At 44.4% G+C, this 14,603-nt stretch overlaps 1 protein-coding gene across 1 annotated transcript in view; it reads left to right on the top strand.

Annotated features, from left to right (window-relative positions):
- LOC122789875 (PHD finger protein 6-like) overlaps positions 1-13,917 on the top strand; it is a 655,585-nt gene extending 641,668 nt beyond the window's left edge. The window contains exon 8 of the mRNA XM_044057309.1: positions 13,788-13,917. Coding sequence (XP_043913244.1) covers positions 13,788-13,917 — 130 coding nt within the window. The remainder of the gene's footprint in view (positions 1-13,787) is intronic.
- Positions 13,918-14,603: the final 686 nt, after the last annotated feature.

Here is a 14,603-nt window from a genome sequence, read left to right as displayed (position 1 = left end):
GTCTGTTCTGATTTGACTGCTGGCCATCTGCAGTCTCCCCAGCTGCCTGCTGAAATAGTTAGTTCTTTGCTTCATCTAAACCAAAGTCAACCCCCCCCCCCCCCCCCGATAGAGGAAAAATGGTTAGATCTTCAGGAGGAAAGGCGGTCTCTTTCTAGTAGTCTATAATCTATCCTTTTGAATGTATCAAGTCTATATGTGGACATTTATTTTGCAGTGTTTCAAAACATGCTTTGAAAGGTGCGCCTTAATATGCGGTTATAGTCTTGACAAATGCTGCTTCTGTTGTTTTAAGACTGTATGCTTGATTGATTTAAAAGCCCAAAGTTTGAATGCATCTTTAAGTTCTGATTTGATGTTTGGGCCCCTTGTTACACAGATTCCCAAACAATGGGAAGATGGATGTTAATAAATGCATGGAGTATCTAGGATGTTTCATGTACCCAAGTTCTCCCAAAACAAGGCATCTTCCTTCAAGGGGCAGAACAAACAAAAGTAAGGGATCCAAAAGATAACAGCAGGGGGATAATTCTTTGAAACCAAATGAGGGGTTCCTTTCTGAAAAAAAGATCCATCTCTGCAAAGGAATGACTTTGCTGAGTCACAGAGCACCTCTACCCCCACCCTTCCTTCTCTTCTTCCACTAGGCACTCTTTCACCACTGTAGCTTGTCTGCAAATAATGTCAGACAAATGGGTTCCGAGAATAATTCGAAGAGGATACACTTGGCAGTGGCTATAAAATCTTTCCCCTTTCAGGGGAGTTCCCCATATCTTCCATACCAGAGCTGTTTCATTCAATTCTCCATCAAATGGTTGAAGCACGGGTTGTAGAACCAGTGCCTGTGGCACAAGGGGCAAAGGAATTTACTCCAGAATCATTTTGGTACTAAGAAAGTAGCATTCCTGAAAACCCATACCAGATTTCTGCTTTCTAAAAACTTTTGTAAAAGTTTCGAAATTCAAAATTCTCACCATACGGGTTGGTCTTAGTGCTGTTTCTAGACCAGTGTTTTATAGTGACTGTATCTCAAGGATCCTTACTGTATTCCTGTTCTCAGTTTCAGGAAACTTTTGAAATTTGCTGCGTCTGGCTTACATTATCAGTTTTCTGCATTACTCTTTGGTAATCTACTGCTTCTTGAGTATATACAAAGTGTCTGGCCCCAGTGATTGTTGCAGAATCCTAGGCATCCTCATTTTCCTTTTTTAGATGACATGCCAATTTGAACAAGTTTTTTGTCCATGTGGTTGGATTCCTTAGGCAAGATTAGGCATTATTCTTTTTCCTAGCCGGGCTTCAAATTGAACCTTCAAATTTCCTTCCTCGCACCTTCTAACAAATTTATTTTGGGGGGGGGGGTTGTATAAGCACAGTAAAAAGAATAACCTTCCTGCCAGAAGACAAGAGTTCTGAGTTATCAGGACATTTTCATGGATTTCTCTTTCCTAGACATGGAGTCAGCAAGAGTGCCTCAAAATTCTAATCCTATCCTACGTGTCCCAGTCCTAGACTACATGTGAGAAAAATTCAGTGGTACTTGAGGAGTTGTACCTAACACCTTCATCCCTCAGATTTCCAGCTACCGGTACTAGGATTTGTGAAACAGGAACTGCAGTGGTGGAGGGATCAACTGTCTCTGAATACAGAACTCCCTGTCTTATCAGACCTCTTTCAGTTATGTCCAGATGGACTCTCTAGATTTTGTGTGTGTATGGGGAGTCCTCAGGACACACCAAAGCCCATAAATGTAAAAGATGTTGGCAGTGATTGATGCGCTAAAAGATCTTTACCACTTATGGTCTGTGGGTCCTCTTCTAGTAGTCCATGACAACACTGCTGTGATGTAGTATCTGAACAGTCAAGATGTACAAGGTCATACCCTCTTTGCCGGTTGGCAGTGATGACCTGGGAACTGGCTTTACAGCATTCTGACTCTTTAGGCTTCATATATTCTATCAGAGCAAAGCACAATGGCAGTCAGACTAACCAGATCCTGGACCTGTTCACCTGCTTTCAAAAGACAACAGAAATATTTATTTTCAAGACCGCTTTCCAGCCATGTTTGGAAGACAGATGCTTCATCATTCTCATGGTCAGGATCTTTTTTTTTTATATACATTTCCACCCTTTCCAGTGATTCCCAAGGTATTTCTAAAGATTCAGAAAGAATTACCAAATTCATTGTGGTATCCCGCTTTTGGCCCAGGCACAGTTGGTTCTCCTTTTTAATGGTGGAATTGGCAATGAGCAATTACTCCAAGCTTCCTCACATGCAGGATCTGCTCACGTAATGCCAGAGGCAAATGGTACACCCCACCGTAGAGCAATTGCACCTTACAGCCCAGATGATTCTGTTTTAATACCTTTTAGTTACTTGTTCCATGCAGCATATATTTAACGAGGCAAGAAATCCCGCAACTAGAAAATCTTGTGTTTACAAGTGGAAGAAGCTTTCTTGAGGGGCTCTAGCCAATAATAGAGGTTAAAAATAAGACAGCTAGTTTGCAGTGAAAAGCACTGTCCTGAGATTTGGACACCGGATACTTCTGACATTGCTTTATATTCTCACTCCAGCTGTCAAATCAGTAAAAAAGTGTCTGTTGCCATGGATATGAACTTTCCTACTTTCACTGCTGCCAGCTTGGTAGTTATGGGCATCCTGAGGCAGTGAAGAAATTGCCTCATGTTTACTGACCACCAGTTAATTCTCAAACAAACTGATATGGTATGTGAGAGATGTTTTTACACAATGTCACTAGAGTCAAAGCTCTGACATAAAAGTTCTAATGTCAGTAAGGTTGTCAGTAGTACACATGCTGCACCTATCACACATAATTCAAAGCAGACATACAGACCCACATATGCTGAGGCACTTAAATGTAACCTTCCTAAACTCCAAAGACTTCCTAGACATAATACACAACAAATATCCTCACCAGCACTCTTTCAAAATAACATCCACATCAACACTTACATTCATATCTCATAGAGCCTCTGCTTGGAAGCCCATAAGGCAAGCCACCACACAATCCAGCATTCTGGTCATTGGATACTCCATCATGAGACACACTGAAGTCTTGTCTGACCAGGCTGAGTAAGGAGAAAGTCACGGTTAGTTGCTTATCAGGGGCTAGGATCCACCATATTATGCACACAGGTGCTTGGACTGCAAGTACCAGTATGACTGAGCCATAGTCCATGTGGATGGAAATGACCTAAGATGTACCTCCACCATGGAACTCTCGGAATATGCGTCACTGGCTCGTGTGAGCCTAACATTGAGCAGCATTTTACCTTCTCTAAAGATGATGCCACAATATGATCAAAAGATGACTGACTTAGTTTCTGGTATCATTCTAAGGGGGTGCAGTATTTATCAGCATGGAAGGATATAGTCAACAGACCACGCTGCTTTGCAGGGATGGTCTGCAACTCTCACCTCGAGGCTTTTAAATACTAATTAAACATGGTCTTCCCCCAAAATCTAAAGGTATTACTGCTCATTTCTAGGAGTCTAAACAAAAAACTCCACTTTCTAGAAGCTGTCTTCACCCTAGAGAATGCAGACGTCTGTACGGTCACTGAGACATAGTTTAAAGCAACAGAAAGCAGACCAACAGTGCAAGGTTATAATGCCTTCCACACATTGAGCAGCTACTACACAAACAGAGACTAAAGGTGGAGGTGTTGCAATTTACAGCAGAAATAAATGTACTTCAAGGCTGGTCAAGCAGGACAATGTACTTGAGCTACTCCATGTACAGATCACCACAGGCAAAATCCAGTACCACTTCCTTACAAGCTATAGGTCCCCCTTTGAAAGAAGTTACCCATACCATGTATTTAAACTTATTAGAATCACTGACCATCCAACCCAATACCATATTCATGGACTACTTTAATTACCCCACTATTAACTGGGAATCCTATACGACACCAAACTTACAGGCACAGAGATTCCTGGATTTTGTAAACACTCACTGGACGTGATCATCAGTACACCAACCAGGGGTGCAACCAAAATTAATTTGGTCCTCACTGATATGGGAGAGTGCGGCACACCCCCTAGTGTGATGTCTTCCCTGGTAAGGTCTGACCACAAAATGGTCTCCTTCAGCTAACTCTGGAATATTCAGGAACTACTATAAGGCTAACTTCCTGCTATTAAGTGATAACCTGGCAAAATTTCAAGCCCCCATAAACAGTGAGAGCACTGCTGCCTTTGCAGAACTGTTCACAAAAACCATGTACAAGCATGTTAATAGCTGCATAGAGGCAGCAGTACCCACCAGGAAGAAGTATAGAACTAATTAAAAAAGAAGGTCACCAAAGCAGTGGATGAGGGCAAAATGGTTCACAGTGCCTATCTTGACCTGGCCAAGGCATTTAACACAATACCCTACTCAGGCATTTTTGACAAATCTCAAAAGGTTAGGTGCAAACCTGTATATCACCTGGTAGGTGGCCAGCTGGCTCACAAACAGGACCCAGGAAGTTAGAATTGGAGAGTCCACCTCTACAGAGAGGCCAGTCACAAGTGGAGTCCCTCAGGGATTAGTCCTTGGACCCCTCTTTTTTGGCATTTACATCTCTGAAGTCAGGGCCAATGCCAGTGGTCTCTGGCTGACTAAATTTGCAGATGGTTGCAAATTAGGAGCCATCATTGAATCCTACACCAACACAAGTGTTCTCCAGGAAGGGCTGACACAGGCAAACAACTGGTGTCAGAGCCATGGACTGAAACGAAATGTCAAGAAATGCATAATAGTATCCTTCGGGAAGTCATCCACCCCTGGTGACTATTGTGTTGACAATACACCCCTTGGAGTTGACCCAGTAGTCAGAGACATGGGGACACGCATACAGTAATCCAGCCTTTGACCATCTGTGTACAGCAGTGAGGATATAATTTTATGTTGCACAACTTATAAAGAAAGATATGGCATCTAGGTCCAAGGAAGTCATTGTTCCACTGTATTTGGCATTCATCAGACCTATCATTGAAGGCAGTGCCCCCTTTGGTATGTACCTAACCAGGCATATCCAACAAATAGAACATCCACAGAGATTCCTCACTAAAAGAATACAGGGCGTGAGTAAAATGTCCTGTGCAGACTGCCTGAAGGCCCTATCCCTGTATTCTGTCTCCTATAGGTTGTTGAGGGGAGATCTATGCCTGACATACAGGACATTGTCAGACCCCACCTGAGGAACCTCCTACATATCCACAAAACAAACAGCACCTCACTCACCCGTTTTAAAGACTTGCCTGTAATATAAATAGGACCTGCTGGAGAGATGGGTATGCATCCCAGTGACTACATCGGCAGTGGAATTTGACTCCCTATTCAGGTGAAAGAGTTGCTGCCTAACCCAATTCAGGTGTTGGATGGGGAACAGGAAATTCATCCTTGGCTTGGCACCTATATCTCTACTGAACACAGACAACCTGTAAATGGTTCATCTTCCAAGCCCCTGCTTACACTTAATGGTACCAGAACTTGTCAGAGATTTGGGATGCATGGCTACGCTTAAAAAGGCCCTTGTGGTCATTAGCCTAGTAAACACCTATGAACCTGTGAAATAGAAAACAGGGATTAATAAAAGGGTGTTGACTCTCTGCATTTCAAATTGTGTGCACCACTTAAAGGTGGTCTGTTATAGACTTCTATCATAGCGCATTTTGCGACCATCTCATCTTGTCTGCCCATGGGTCTCCCTTTCATCTTTTTGTGGTCAAACAGTTCATGAAAGGAGTATTGCATGTGAGCTTACTTCAAAGCCAATTCCTCCATCCTGGGATCTCAACTTTGTTCTTGAAAAATTGACCTTGCCTCCTTTTGAACCCTCCTCTCAGGCTGTTTTACTTATTGGTCTGACATCTGCAAGTTGAGTCTGAGCTGCAAGCTCTCATGATTGGCCAACGCTTTTTCACAAGGACAAGGTTGTGTTATGCACTAATCCATCAGAGTACATTTGCATAAGTCTTATTTACCTGTAACACTAGGTGTTCAAAATCCTCGGTGGCAGCACCCAGCCACCATCCCCCAGATCGTGCATAGTTGAAGTAGGTTTCAAATTTTGGATTTGGTTTTTATTTGGTTTTGTGACTGGCTGTGAATTTACTAGATGATTCCGGCTTCAGATACTTTCCTCTCCTCCTTTGTGTAACCAAAATGACTGAACACTCACTCCCTTTGACAGTTAAAGGCTTTCCAGTCAGGATATGCTCAGCCAATCAACTGTCAGAGGAAGAGAGTGTCTGAGCTGTTGAAAGCTGGGCAGTATTGGGTTACCTTGGCCGATGAACCAAATGCCACTGAGGCAATGAGAAATTCAAACAGCTGCTGTTACAGATAAGTAGGAATTGCACAACTGTAGTTTTCAGCTCTCACTCATAAATATTCCCCGTTGAAAGTGGATTATTTCTCCCAAACTTTTCTTAAACCCCATAATAGCAGATGTTATGTGGTCCAATCTCGCCTACATTCTTACTCACGGGTTTGGAGCTGAACATCAGCTCCGTCTCAGCCAACTTGTTTTTCTAGCACAGAGTCTCTAATTGGCTGGGCTAACCTGGTATCCCATGTTGCACTGCTCTATAGTCCCAGATCTCGTTTGCTGCTCGTGTAGCTAGGACATGGTCTCGCTTGGCTGTGGCTAAGTAGCTTTAAAACTTTTTTCCTCACTGAATATTGTGGTTTTTCCTCACAAAAGCTATTTTAATAGCTATTTGCTCTTGTTGTTTAGCGTGTGTTGTGGTGTGAGTGATTTTTGTTGGTATCCCTCTGTTCCGACGGGCTAGGCCTATTTAATTTAGAGGACCTAGTCCTCCCTCCATTGTCTAGTTTTTGTCTAAATTTTCCTGTATAAAAAGCGTTTTTTCCTTGCTCCTATGTGTGTGTGGGTTAGTCATTTCAAGAATCGTTTAAGTTAGAGATTTTTGCCAGTAGTTGTTAGTGGTAGTTTCCCGCCTTAACCGTTTTTGGACTAGGGTCCTGTTGCTTGTTTGTTTTGTGTGCAGGTGGTAATTGATATGTCAAAGGATCAAAAGGAACATAAACCCTCTGGGTTTAAGAAATGTTCTAAATGCAGCTATAAGGTGTCCATAACAGATGGACATTCCGTTTGTGTATACTGTCTAGGGGCTATACATTTACAAGAGTCCTGTAGCTTTTGTCACGCCTTCAGTCCGAGGGTGCTACAGGAAAGAAAAAATAAACTTATACTGAAGGGTTTTTTAAAGCCTTCCTTTGAGGAGTCCTTGGACTCTTCCTCTGGTTCCCAAACTAAAGCCAAGACTTCTAAGGCTAAGAAGAGATCTGTGGCTCCATCTGTTTCATCGGAGCCACTGGAGAAGACTACCAAATTCGATTCTACCTCCTCGGCTCCTTTGTCCTCAGGGCCGCAGGAGGTAGCTGTGGTTCTTGAGTCAGCCTCGGCTCCAATTCTGTTAGAGCCCATTCGGAGCCGGTCTCCTAGTGTTAGACATGGATCTCGAGATAGGAGATCACAGTCACCTTCTCTCTCCTCCAAATCCTCCAGACTCTCTGATTTTAATGTGGATAGGGTGGTCCAGAGGCTCCTGCAGTCGTCTGTGTTGGCAAAATTATTTTCAGCTCCGACCCAGTCTGCTCCAGAGCCAGTCCCGATGAGTGTACCGATGGTTCATCCTCCGAGCACCTCCTTGTCTTCGGAGCCGGAGTGTTCTTCTCTGGGTGATGTTCTGCCCACTCCGATACCTCTTAAGGGTTTATCGGTGCCAACGTCGGCACCAACCATGTCTGCTCCATCCTCTAGTTTCAGAACTCGGGTTTCCTCTGTCTGGCCCAAGAGGGATAGTTCGGGACTTATGTCTGTTCCGAGCCTTCCTCTCGGCACTTCAGTTCGGGGAACTCTGGCTCCGGTCGTGGCCTCGGAAGTTGGTCGGTCCTCTGATTCGGGGGGACCCGCCTTCGAGGCCATGAGGAGGGCACTGGACAGATCTTAAGTGACATCACCCAGATCGGTCATTCCATCCCCTTCCACACCAGCGAGAGCCTCTGATGTCCCCCTATCGGTTGACGGTGGAGCCCCAAGGTCTGGGGATACCCCCATGAGCGGTCCCCAACTTTCTGAGGGCCCCTCAGAGTCTGTGCCTGAGGAGCCCCCGAAGCACATAGACTCCCAGGACAAGTCTCTCACTTTTGATACCAACCTCGAGGAGTCAGAGGGGTCCCCCACGTCGTCCTCCGATGACGTCTCTTTCTCCGACATCCTGGAGATTTTGAGGCAGAGAGGCGGCTGGTCATCCAAAATCCCCTCTGAGGAGGAGTCGGTATTCCTCAAGGCCTTTGGGGCTCAACTCTCCACCTCCTGGGTGTCTCCACCCTTCGATGAGCTCCTAGATTTGATCTGTCGAAGGGTGTGGGAGACTCCTGACTCGGTGGAACCTGTACCCAGATGCTCTAATAAATTTCTTTCGCCTTCCCCTGGGAAAGAGTTCCTGTCCAAAGGGGTTTCTGTGGATGCCATGGTGGTGACAGCGGCCACTCAGCAGGAAGTAGCCGCGTCTTCTTCCTCCATCCATCCTCCTAACAAGGAGTTCAGGAGTATGGATCAGTATGGGAAGCGTACCCCCTCTTCAGCGACCTTCAGCCTTCGGTCTCTGAATTATCTTTGTTATTTTACTCTGCTCCAGAGAGATCTCTTTAAAGAGTTAGGAGATACTCTAATGGGTAACGTACCTGAGGCGTTAACGCAGATGGTTAATGCCCAGTTGTCTACTCTTGGCTCGATTGTCAACTCGTCCATGAGGCTCATATCTTATGCAGCTGAAGGGGCGAGTAGGGCAGCTAGCTCAGGTGTAGCCTGCAGGTGGCAAGCCTGGATGTGCCTGTGTCATTTTGCGTAGGCCTTCAAGTCTTCCTTCACTGACGCCCCCTTTGATGGGTCCTCACTCTTTGGGACCAAAGTGAAAGACACCCTCACTAGATGCGAGCAAGAGGGAAAGACCCTGTCTGCCGTAGGGGTCCATTTTTCCCTTCCATCTGGGCCTTTCCCCAAGGCTCAGAGGGGAGGAAAAATGTGGTTCAGAAAGTCACAGAAGTCTTACTCTGCTGCTCAAGTTGAGTCCCCCTCCAGAGGCAGAGGAGGGGGAGGCTATTCTTGGAGACGCCGCCCTAGGGGCAGAGGAGGCCCTCGCAATTCGTTAGACTGTGATTCCTTTCGCGGGCCTTCCTATGATCGTCCCTGATGTATTGCCCGACTGTGCTATTCCGGAGCCAGTCGAGGGCCGCATTTCGTTGTACCTGGAAGCCTGGGCAAGTATCGCTCAGGATCGATGGGCGCTTCGAATAGTTACCGGAGGTTATTCCATCCCCTTATCAGACCCCCCCCCCTCCAGCCAAGAGAATCCCAGACGTTCCACCCAGTCAAAGGGATCACGCAACACTAGAAATTTCAAAGTTGCTGGAAAAAGGAGTCATCCAACCTGTCCCCTCAGACCAGATCAGATTAGGGACTTGCTCAAGACTCTTTTTGGTGCCGAAAAAAACATAGGACCTGAGACCCATCATGGATCTCAGCCGACTGAATCGCTACGTTCTAATGTCCAAGTTCCGAATGGTCACCCTTCAGTCTATTTTTCTGTTACTGGGAAAAGAAGTATCGATGTGCTCCATCGACCTCAAGGATGCTTACTACCATATCAAAATGGACAGGGCATCCAGGAGTCACTTACGCTTCCGGCTGGGAGCCAGTCATTCCCAGTTTCATGCCCTGCCCTTTGGTCTCACAACAGCCCCCAGGGTGTTCACCAAGTGTTTGGCAGTGGTGACAGCTCACCTGAGACATCAAGGATTCCAAGTGTTTCCATACCTGGACGACTGGCTCCTCACCGCCCCCACCAGGCATCTTCTCATTCAGGCCAGGGAAACAACCATCGCCCTTTGTCAACAACTAGGAATTACCTTGAACTGGGGAAAGGCTGCCTTGTTGCCCTCTCAGTGTGTCACATTTATAGGCGCAGAGCTAGACACCGTTCATATGCGGGCGTTTCTGCCCCAAGAAAGGATAGGAGTGTTGCAGGGTCAGGTTCGCACGTTGTTACCCCTCAAGAAGGTTTAGGCCAGATGGGTTCTACAGCTCCTGGGATCCATGGCAGCCACCATTATGTTAGTGCCTCTAGCCAGACTACACATGAGGCTTCTGCAGTGGCTCCTCTCTGCCCAATGGTCTTTTAAGAAACTTCCCGTCCCATTTGATCCTACTCATGGTGGCTACGCTCCGCCAACTTGAACAAAGGGAATCCATTTATTCCTATGCTGCCTGTTGCCACGGTGACCACGGACGTCTCTCAGATGGGGTGGGGGGTATTATCTTGGCAGGACCGTTCAAGGCACGTGGCAAGATCATGAGGTACATCTGCACATCAATGTTCTAGAGATGAGAGCGGTGTTACTGGCGTTGCAAGCACTGCAGAGCTCTCTCCCCCTAGGAACGATTGCGATTCACTTGGCAACATGTCCATGGTGTGGTACCTGAACAAGCAAGGGGGAACCACATCTTTCCCCTTATGCAGAGAGGCCATGCGAGTGTGGTAGTGGACACTGTCTTCTGACTGTTCCTAGTGACAACGCACATTCCGGGGAAGGCCAATGTAATAGCAGACAGGCTAAGCAGATCTATTCTGATGCCTTACGGGTGGTCCCTGAACCGCCTTGCTGCGATCTTTTTGCCAATCCCCACAATGCCAAGTGCAGCAACTACTTCACTCTGATCCCCCCACAGGGGGAGTCACCCAGGGACGCTCTAGTCCACGATTGGCCTCCCGGTCTGCTCTGTGCTTTCCCTCTGTTTCCTCTGCTACAAAGAGTGATTCAGAAAGCCATTTCCTCAGGAAGCAAGATGATTCTAATTGCCCCACACTGGCCTCGCCAAGTCTGGTTCTCCTTTCTTCATCAGTATGCAGTGGACAGTCCTTGGATTCTGGACCCAGCACCAGACCTACTGACACATGTCGGGACAGTCCCATCCCTCCGTGCGGACCCTCAGGTTGACAGCCTGGCTACTCCACTTCCATCTTTAGTCAGACTTCGTTTTTCACCTGAGGGTAGTAAACATTTTATCATCTTCTCATAAATCTTCTACCAGGAAGATTTATTCCAGCAAGTGGAAAAGATTTTCAGTTTGGGCTCAGGCCCAGGGACTGGATCCTTTCACAGCCCCCATCCCTGCTGTCTTGGATTTTTTATCCATACTTTTTCAGCAGGGTTCTGCTCCTGCGACCATTAAGGTCCAGCTGGCCGCTATTTCTAATTTTCATACCTCTTATGAACCTTCTCTCATGGCTCATAAACTATGTAAGGCCTTTTTGAGGGGCACCTTGTTACTACGGCCTCCTGTGTCAGAATCCATCATGCCATGGGATTTAAATTTTGTCTTACAAGCCCTGCCTTCATCACCTTTCAAGCCAGCTGCCACCTGTGAATTAAAATTTCTGTCTTGGAAGACTGCATTCTTAATAGCCATCACATGAGCCAGACGGGTGTTGGAGATTCAAGCGTTGTACATCAAATCCCTGTATTTAATCTTTCATAAGGACAGGGTTTCCTTGAGACCTAATCCGTCCTTTCTTCCGAAAGTAACCTCTACTGTTAATCTCAATCAGTCTATTGAGCTGCCAGTTTTCTTCCCTCAATTTTCCAAGAAGGCAGAGTTTAGATTTCATCAGTTGGACATACACAGGCAGCTTCGATTTTACTTGCACAGGACAAAACAACTTCGAACATCTGACCAACTGTTTGTGTCCTTTTCAGAAAATAGAACAGGTTCCCCTATTTCTAAGATTACAATTTCCGGATGGATTTCTGATTGCATTTCCTATGTCTATTCGTCAGCAGGCAGAAATTTACCATTCCCCATCAGGGCTCACTCCACCAGGGCTGTTTCCGCTTCAGTAGCTTATCATTCCAGGCCATCTATGGATGAAATTTGTGCTGCAGCCACGTGGGCTTCTCCCCACACCTTTATTACTCATTACAAATTAGACGTGGCTTCTAGGGGCTGGGCTTCCTTTGGTTCCACTGTTCTCAGAAGCATCTTCCATTGAGCCTCCCAGGATAGAGGTGATGGGGACGCTGTCCCATGAGTAAGAATGTAGGCGAGATTGGACCACATAACATCTAGAAGTTGTGTACTCACCATAACGTTCGATGTATGTGGTCCATCTCGCCTCACGTTCTTACGTTCCCTCCCACCTGTCCCCCCTCCTGGAGGATTTGGAGGTGACACTGGTCTTCAGTACCCTTCGGTATTGGTTGTTTTTTCTTTGCAACCCTGGATAGTGTTCTACCTTACTGAACTGTGGTTGTGCATGAGGTGTGACTGTGGATTGCTGCAAACTAGATCTGGGGCTATAGAGCAGTGCAAGTGCAACATGGGATACCAGGTTAGCCCAGCCAATTAGAGACTTTGTGCTAGAAAAATAAGTTGGCCGAGTCGGAGCCGATGTTCGGCTCCAAACCCGTCAGTAAGAATGTGAGGCGAGATGGACCACATACATAGAACATTATGGTGAGTACATAACTTCTAGTTTTTGGTAGAATATAAATATATGCCACCATAATCCTTTTCCCCTGCCAGTAGCCCCTACTACCTCCAATTTTTCATCATTGTATTATCACTATTTGAGTCCCTTTTCTTTTGTTCATGCTAAAAGCATTCCTTTACCAAGTTCAGATCCTTATTTCTGCATAGATGCCTCTTCTGCAGCATTACTTTTTGCATCTTATGTTTCTTAATGTAATTCATTACTCTGCTGTTTGTCAACACCTGTAAGACTGTTTAAATTCCAGAATAATAACAATGTAGTCTGTATGATAGAAACCTGTTATTCCCATCTGTTATACAAACAGTTATTTTATGTGTATTTCCAACTTTGTGCTTACATGCACTCACCAATTTTGGCAGGCTGAACTATTATGCAGTTGTTCCTTCTCATCTCCATTTGAACAAACATCACATTTTATTTTTCAAGATTTTTGTTTCAGTGTAAACATGCAAACAAAAATCTAAATAACTTTTCAGTACCCCATCCCCTTCTAACTTGGAACAAGCACATACAACTATGTACATTGTAAACAAATGAAGATTATCCATCCAGATAGGAGGACTTGCTTCAAATTGATGGTTGCATCCATGTGCATCACCTAATCTGAAATTAAGGTTACCCATGTTAAAGTGAAATATACAAATTACTTTCCCACTTACACTGATTTGTTTCCGTTTGTTTCCGTTTTCTTGTCTCTTTTACTCTGTCAGATGTGAAAGAGCTTGCATGCTTTCAGTAAATATTAACTTTTAGTCCTAAATGCAAGTAAGAAGGCTGCTGGAGAAGCAACTAATTGTATAATGTATTCACATCCCACAATTTTAAACTTTTTATTTTTCACAGAACTGCTTGCCACATTATCTTTTAATTTTATTTACCTTATTATATCTTGCATTTCTCTTGACAGAGTTTAGAACTCTGAAGATTAATTGCTTACACCTGTGGAATGCTAATATCCAAGTAAAGGTCAACAGTAAGAAAAACAGCTGGTAACTTTGCAAATGCGTGAAGTAATCTTTGTATATTTCATTCAGAACATACTGTTTAGACTTCCTATTGCCATCTCCCTGCACCTGCAGATGTCTTGTTTCCCACTGAAAACATTTGCTAGTAATTAAATAGCTAATAAAATTGCAAATGCAAGAAATATATTGTTTTCAATGTTTTTCATCTTTTTGTGTTGTTTTTCAAGCTTATTTGTTTACAACATTGACTCTAACTTAAACAGAGGGCATTTAATCCAAACACCTTCATCTAATATAATGAATACACTTTTACACCCCACCCCAGCAGCCCAAGATCACGGCATTGTTAATTTTTAACTTTTTTCTCAAGCCTTTCTATCTTGCTAAGGTATAAAGCCTATATATCTTCCAATTAAAAAAGTACTTGGTTGATTTAATATCTTTAAAATATACAACAGTCACCGATAAGACTCCACCCCACCTCACATTTAAAATACCACTGACTGCACACTCTGAGCAACTGTTTTACAGGATAACATGCAACTTAAATCATGATTTTCTTTTTACAAATATTAATAAAACTGTTTTACTTGGTTGCTTTATTCCCTTCATTAGCTTTCTAAACAATGATATAAAGCAGAATATATGCTTTAGAAACCACCCATTATTTTAACACAGTCAACAAAATTCCAGTCATTCTGAGCCACTTTTTCTTGAAAAGCCACATTTCATGTCTATGTGATGTTTTATAGTCTCCCATTTAGTTTTTAATGCTTTCCTTCTACCACAGTTTTGTCATGATTACCTTTCTGCTGGTATGGTTGCATCTATACTCTCGTAGGTCTTGGCGGCTTTCTAGTAGCCAGATTTGCAGTGTACAAGGAATGTGCACTCTGTTAAATCCTGTTGTGGAATATCAATCTGATTACTTATTTGTAAAGTTAATACAATCTCTTCTTTCCAGTTTCTCAGGTACAACAGAAAGCCTTGGGTTTCTCATGCGCAGACTTTTAACTACTTTTTTGAAACAGCTCTTGAAAATC

This window comes from Protopterus annectens, chromosome 15.part0 (assembly GCF_019279795.1).
Source record: "Protopterus annectens isolate FY-2018-M chromosome 15.part0, PAN1.0, whole genome shotgun sequence".
Classification (NCBI taxonomy): Eukaryota; Metazoa; Chordata; order Ceratodontiformes; family Protopteridae; genus Protopterus; species Protopterus annectens.
This window is presented reverse-complemented; position numbering and strand designations above follow the sequence as displayed.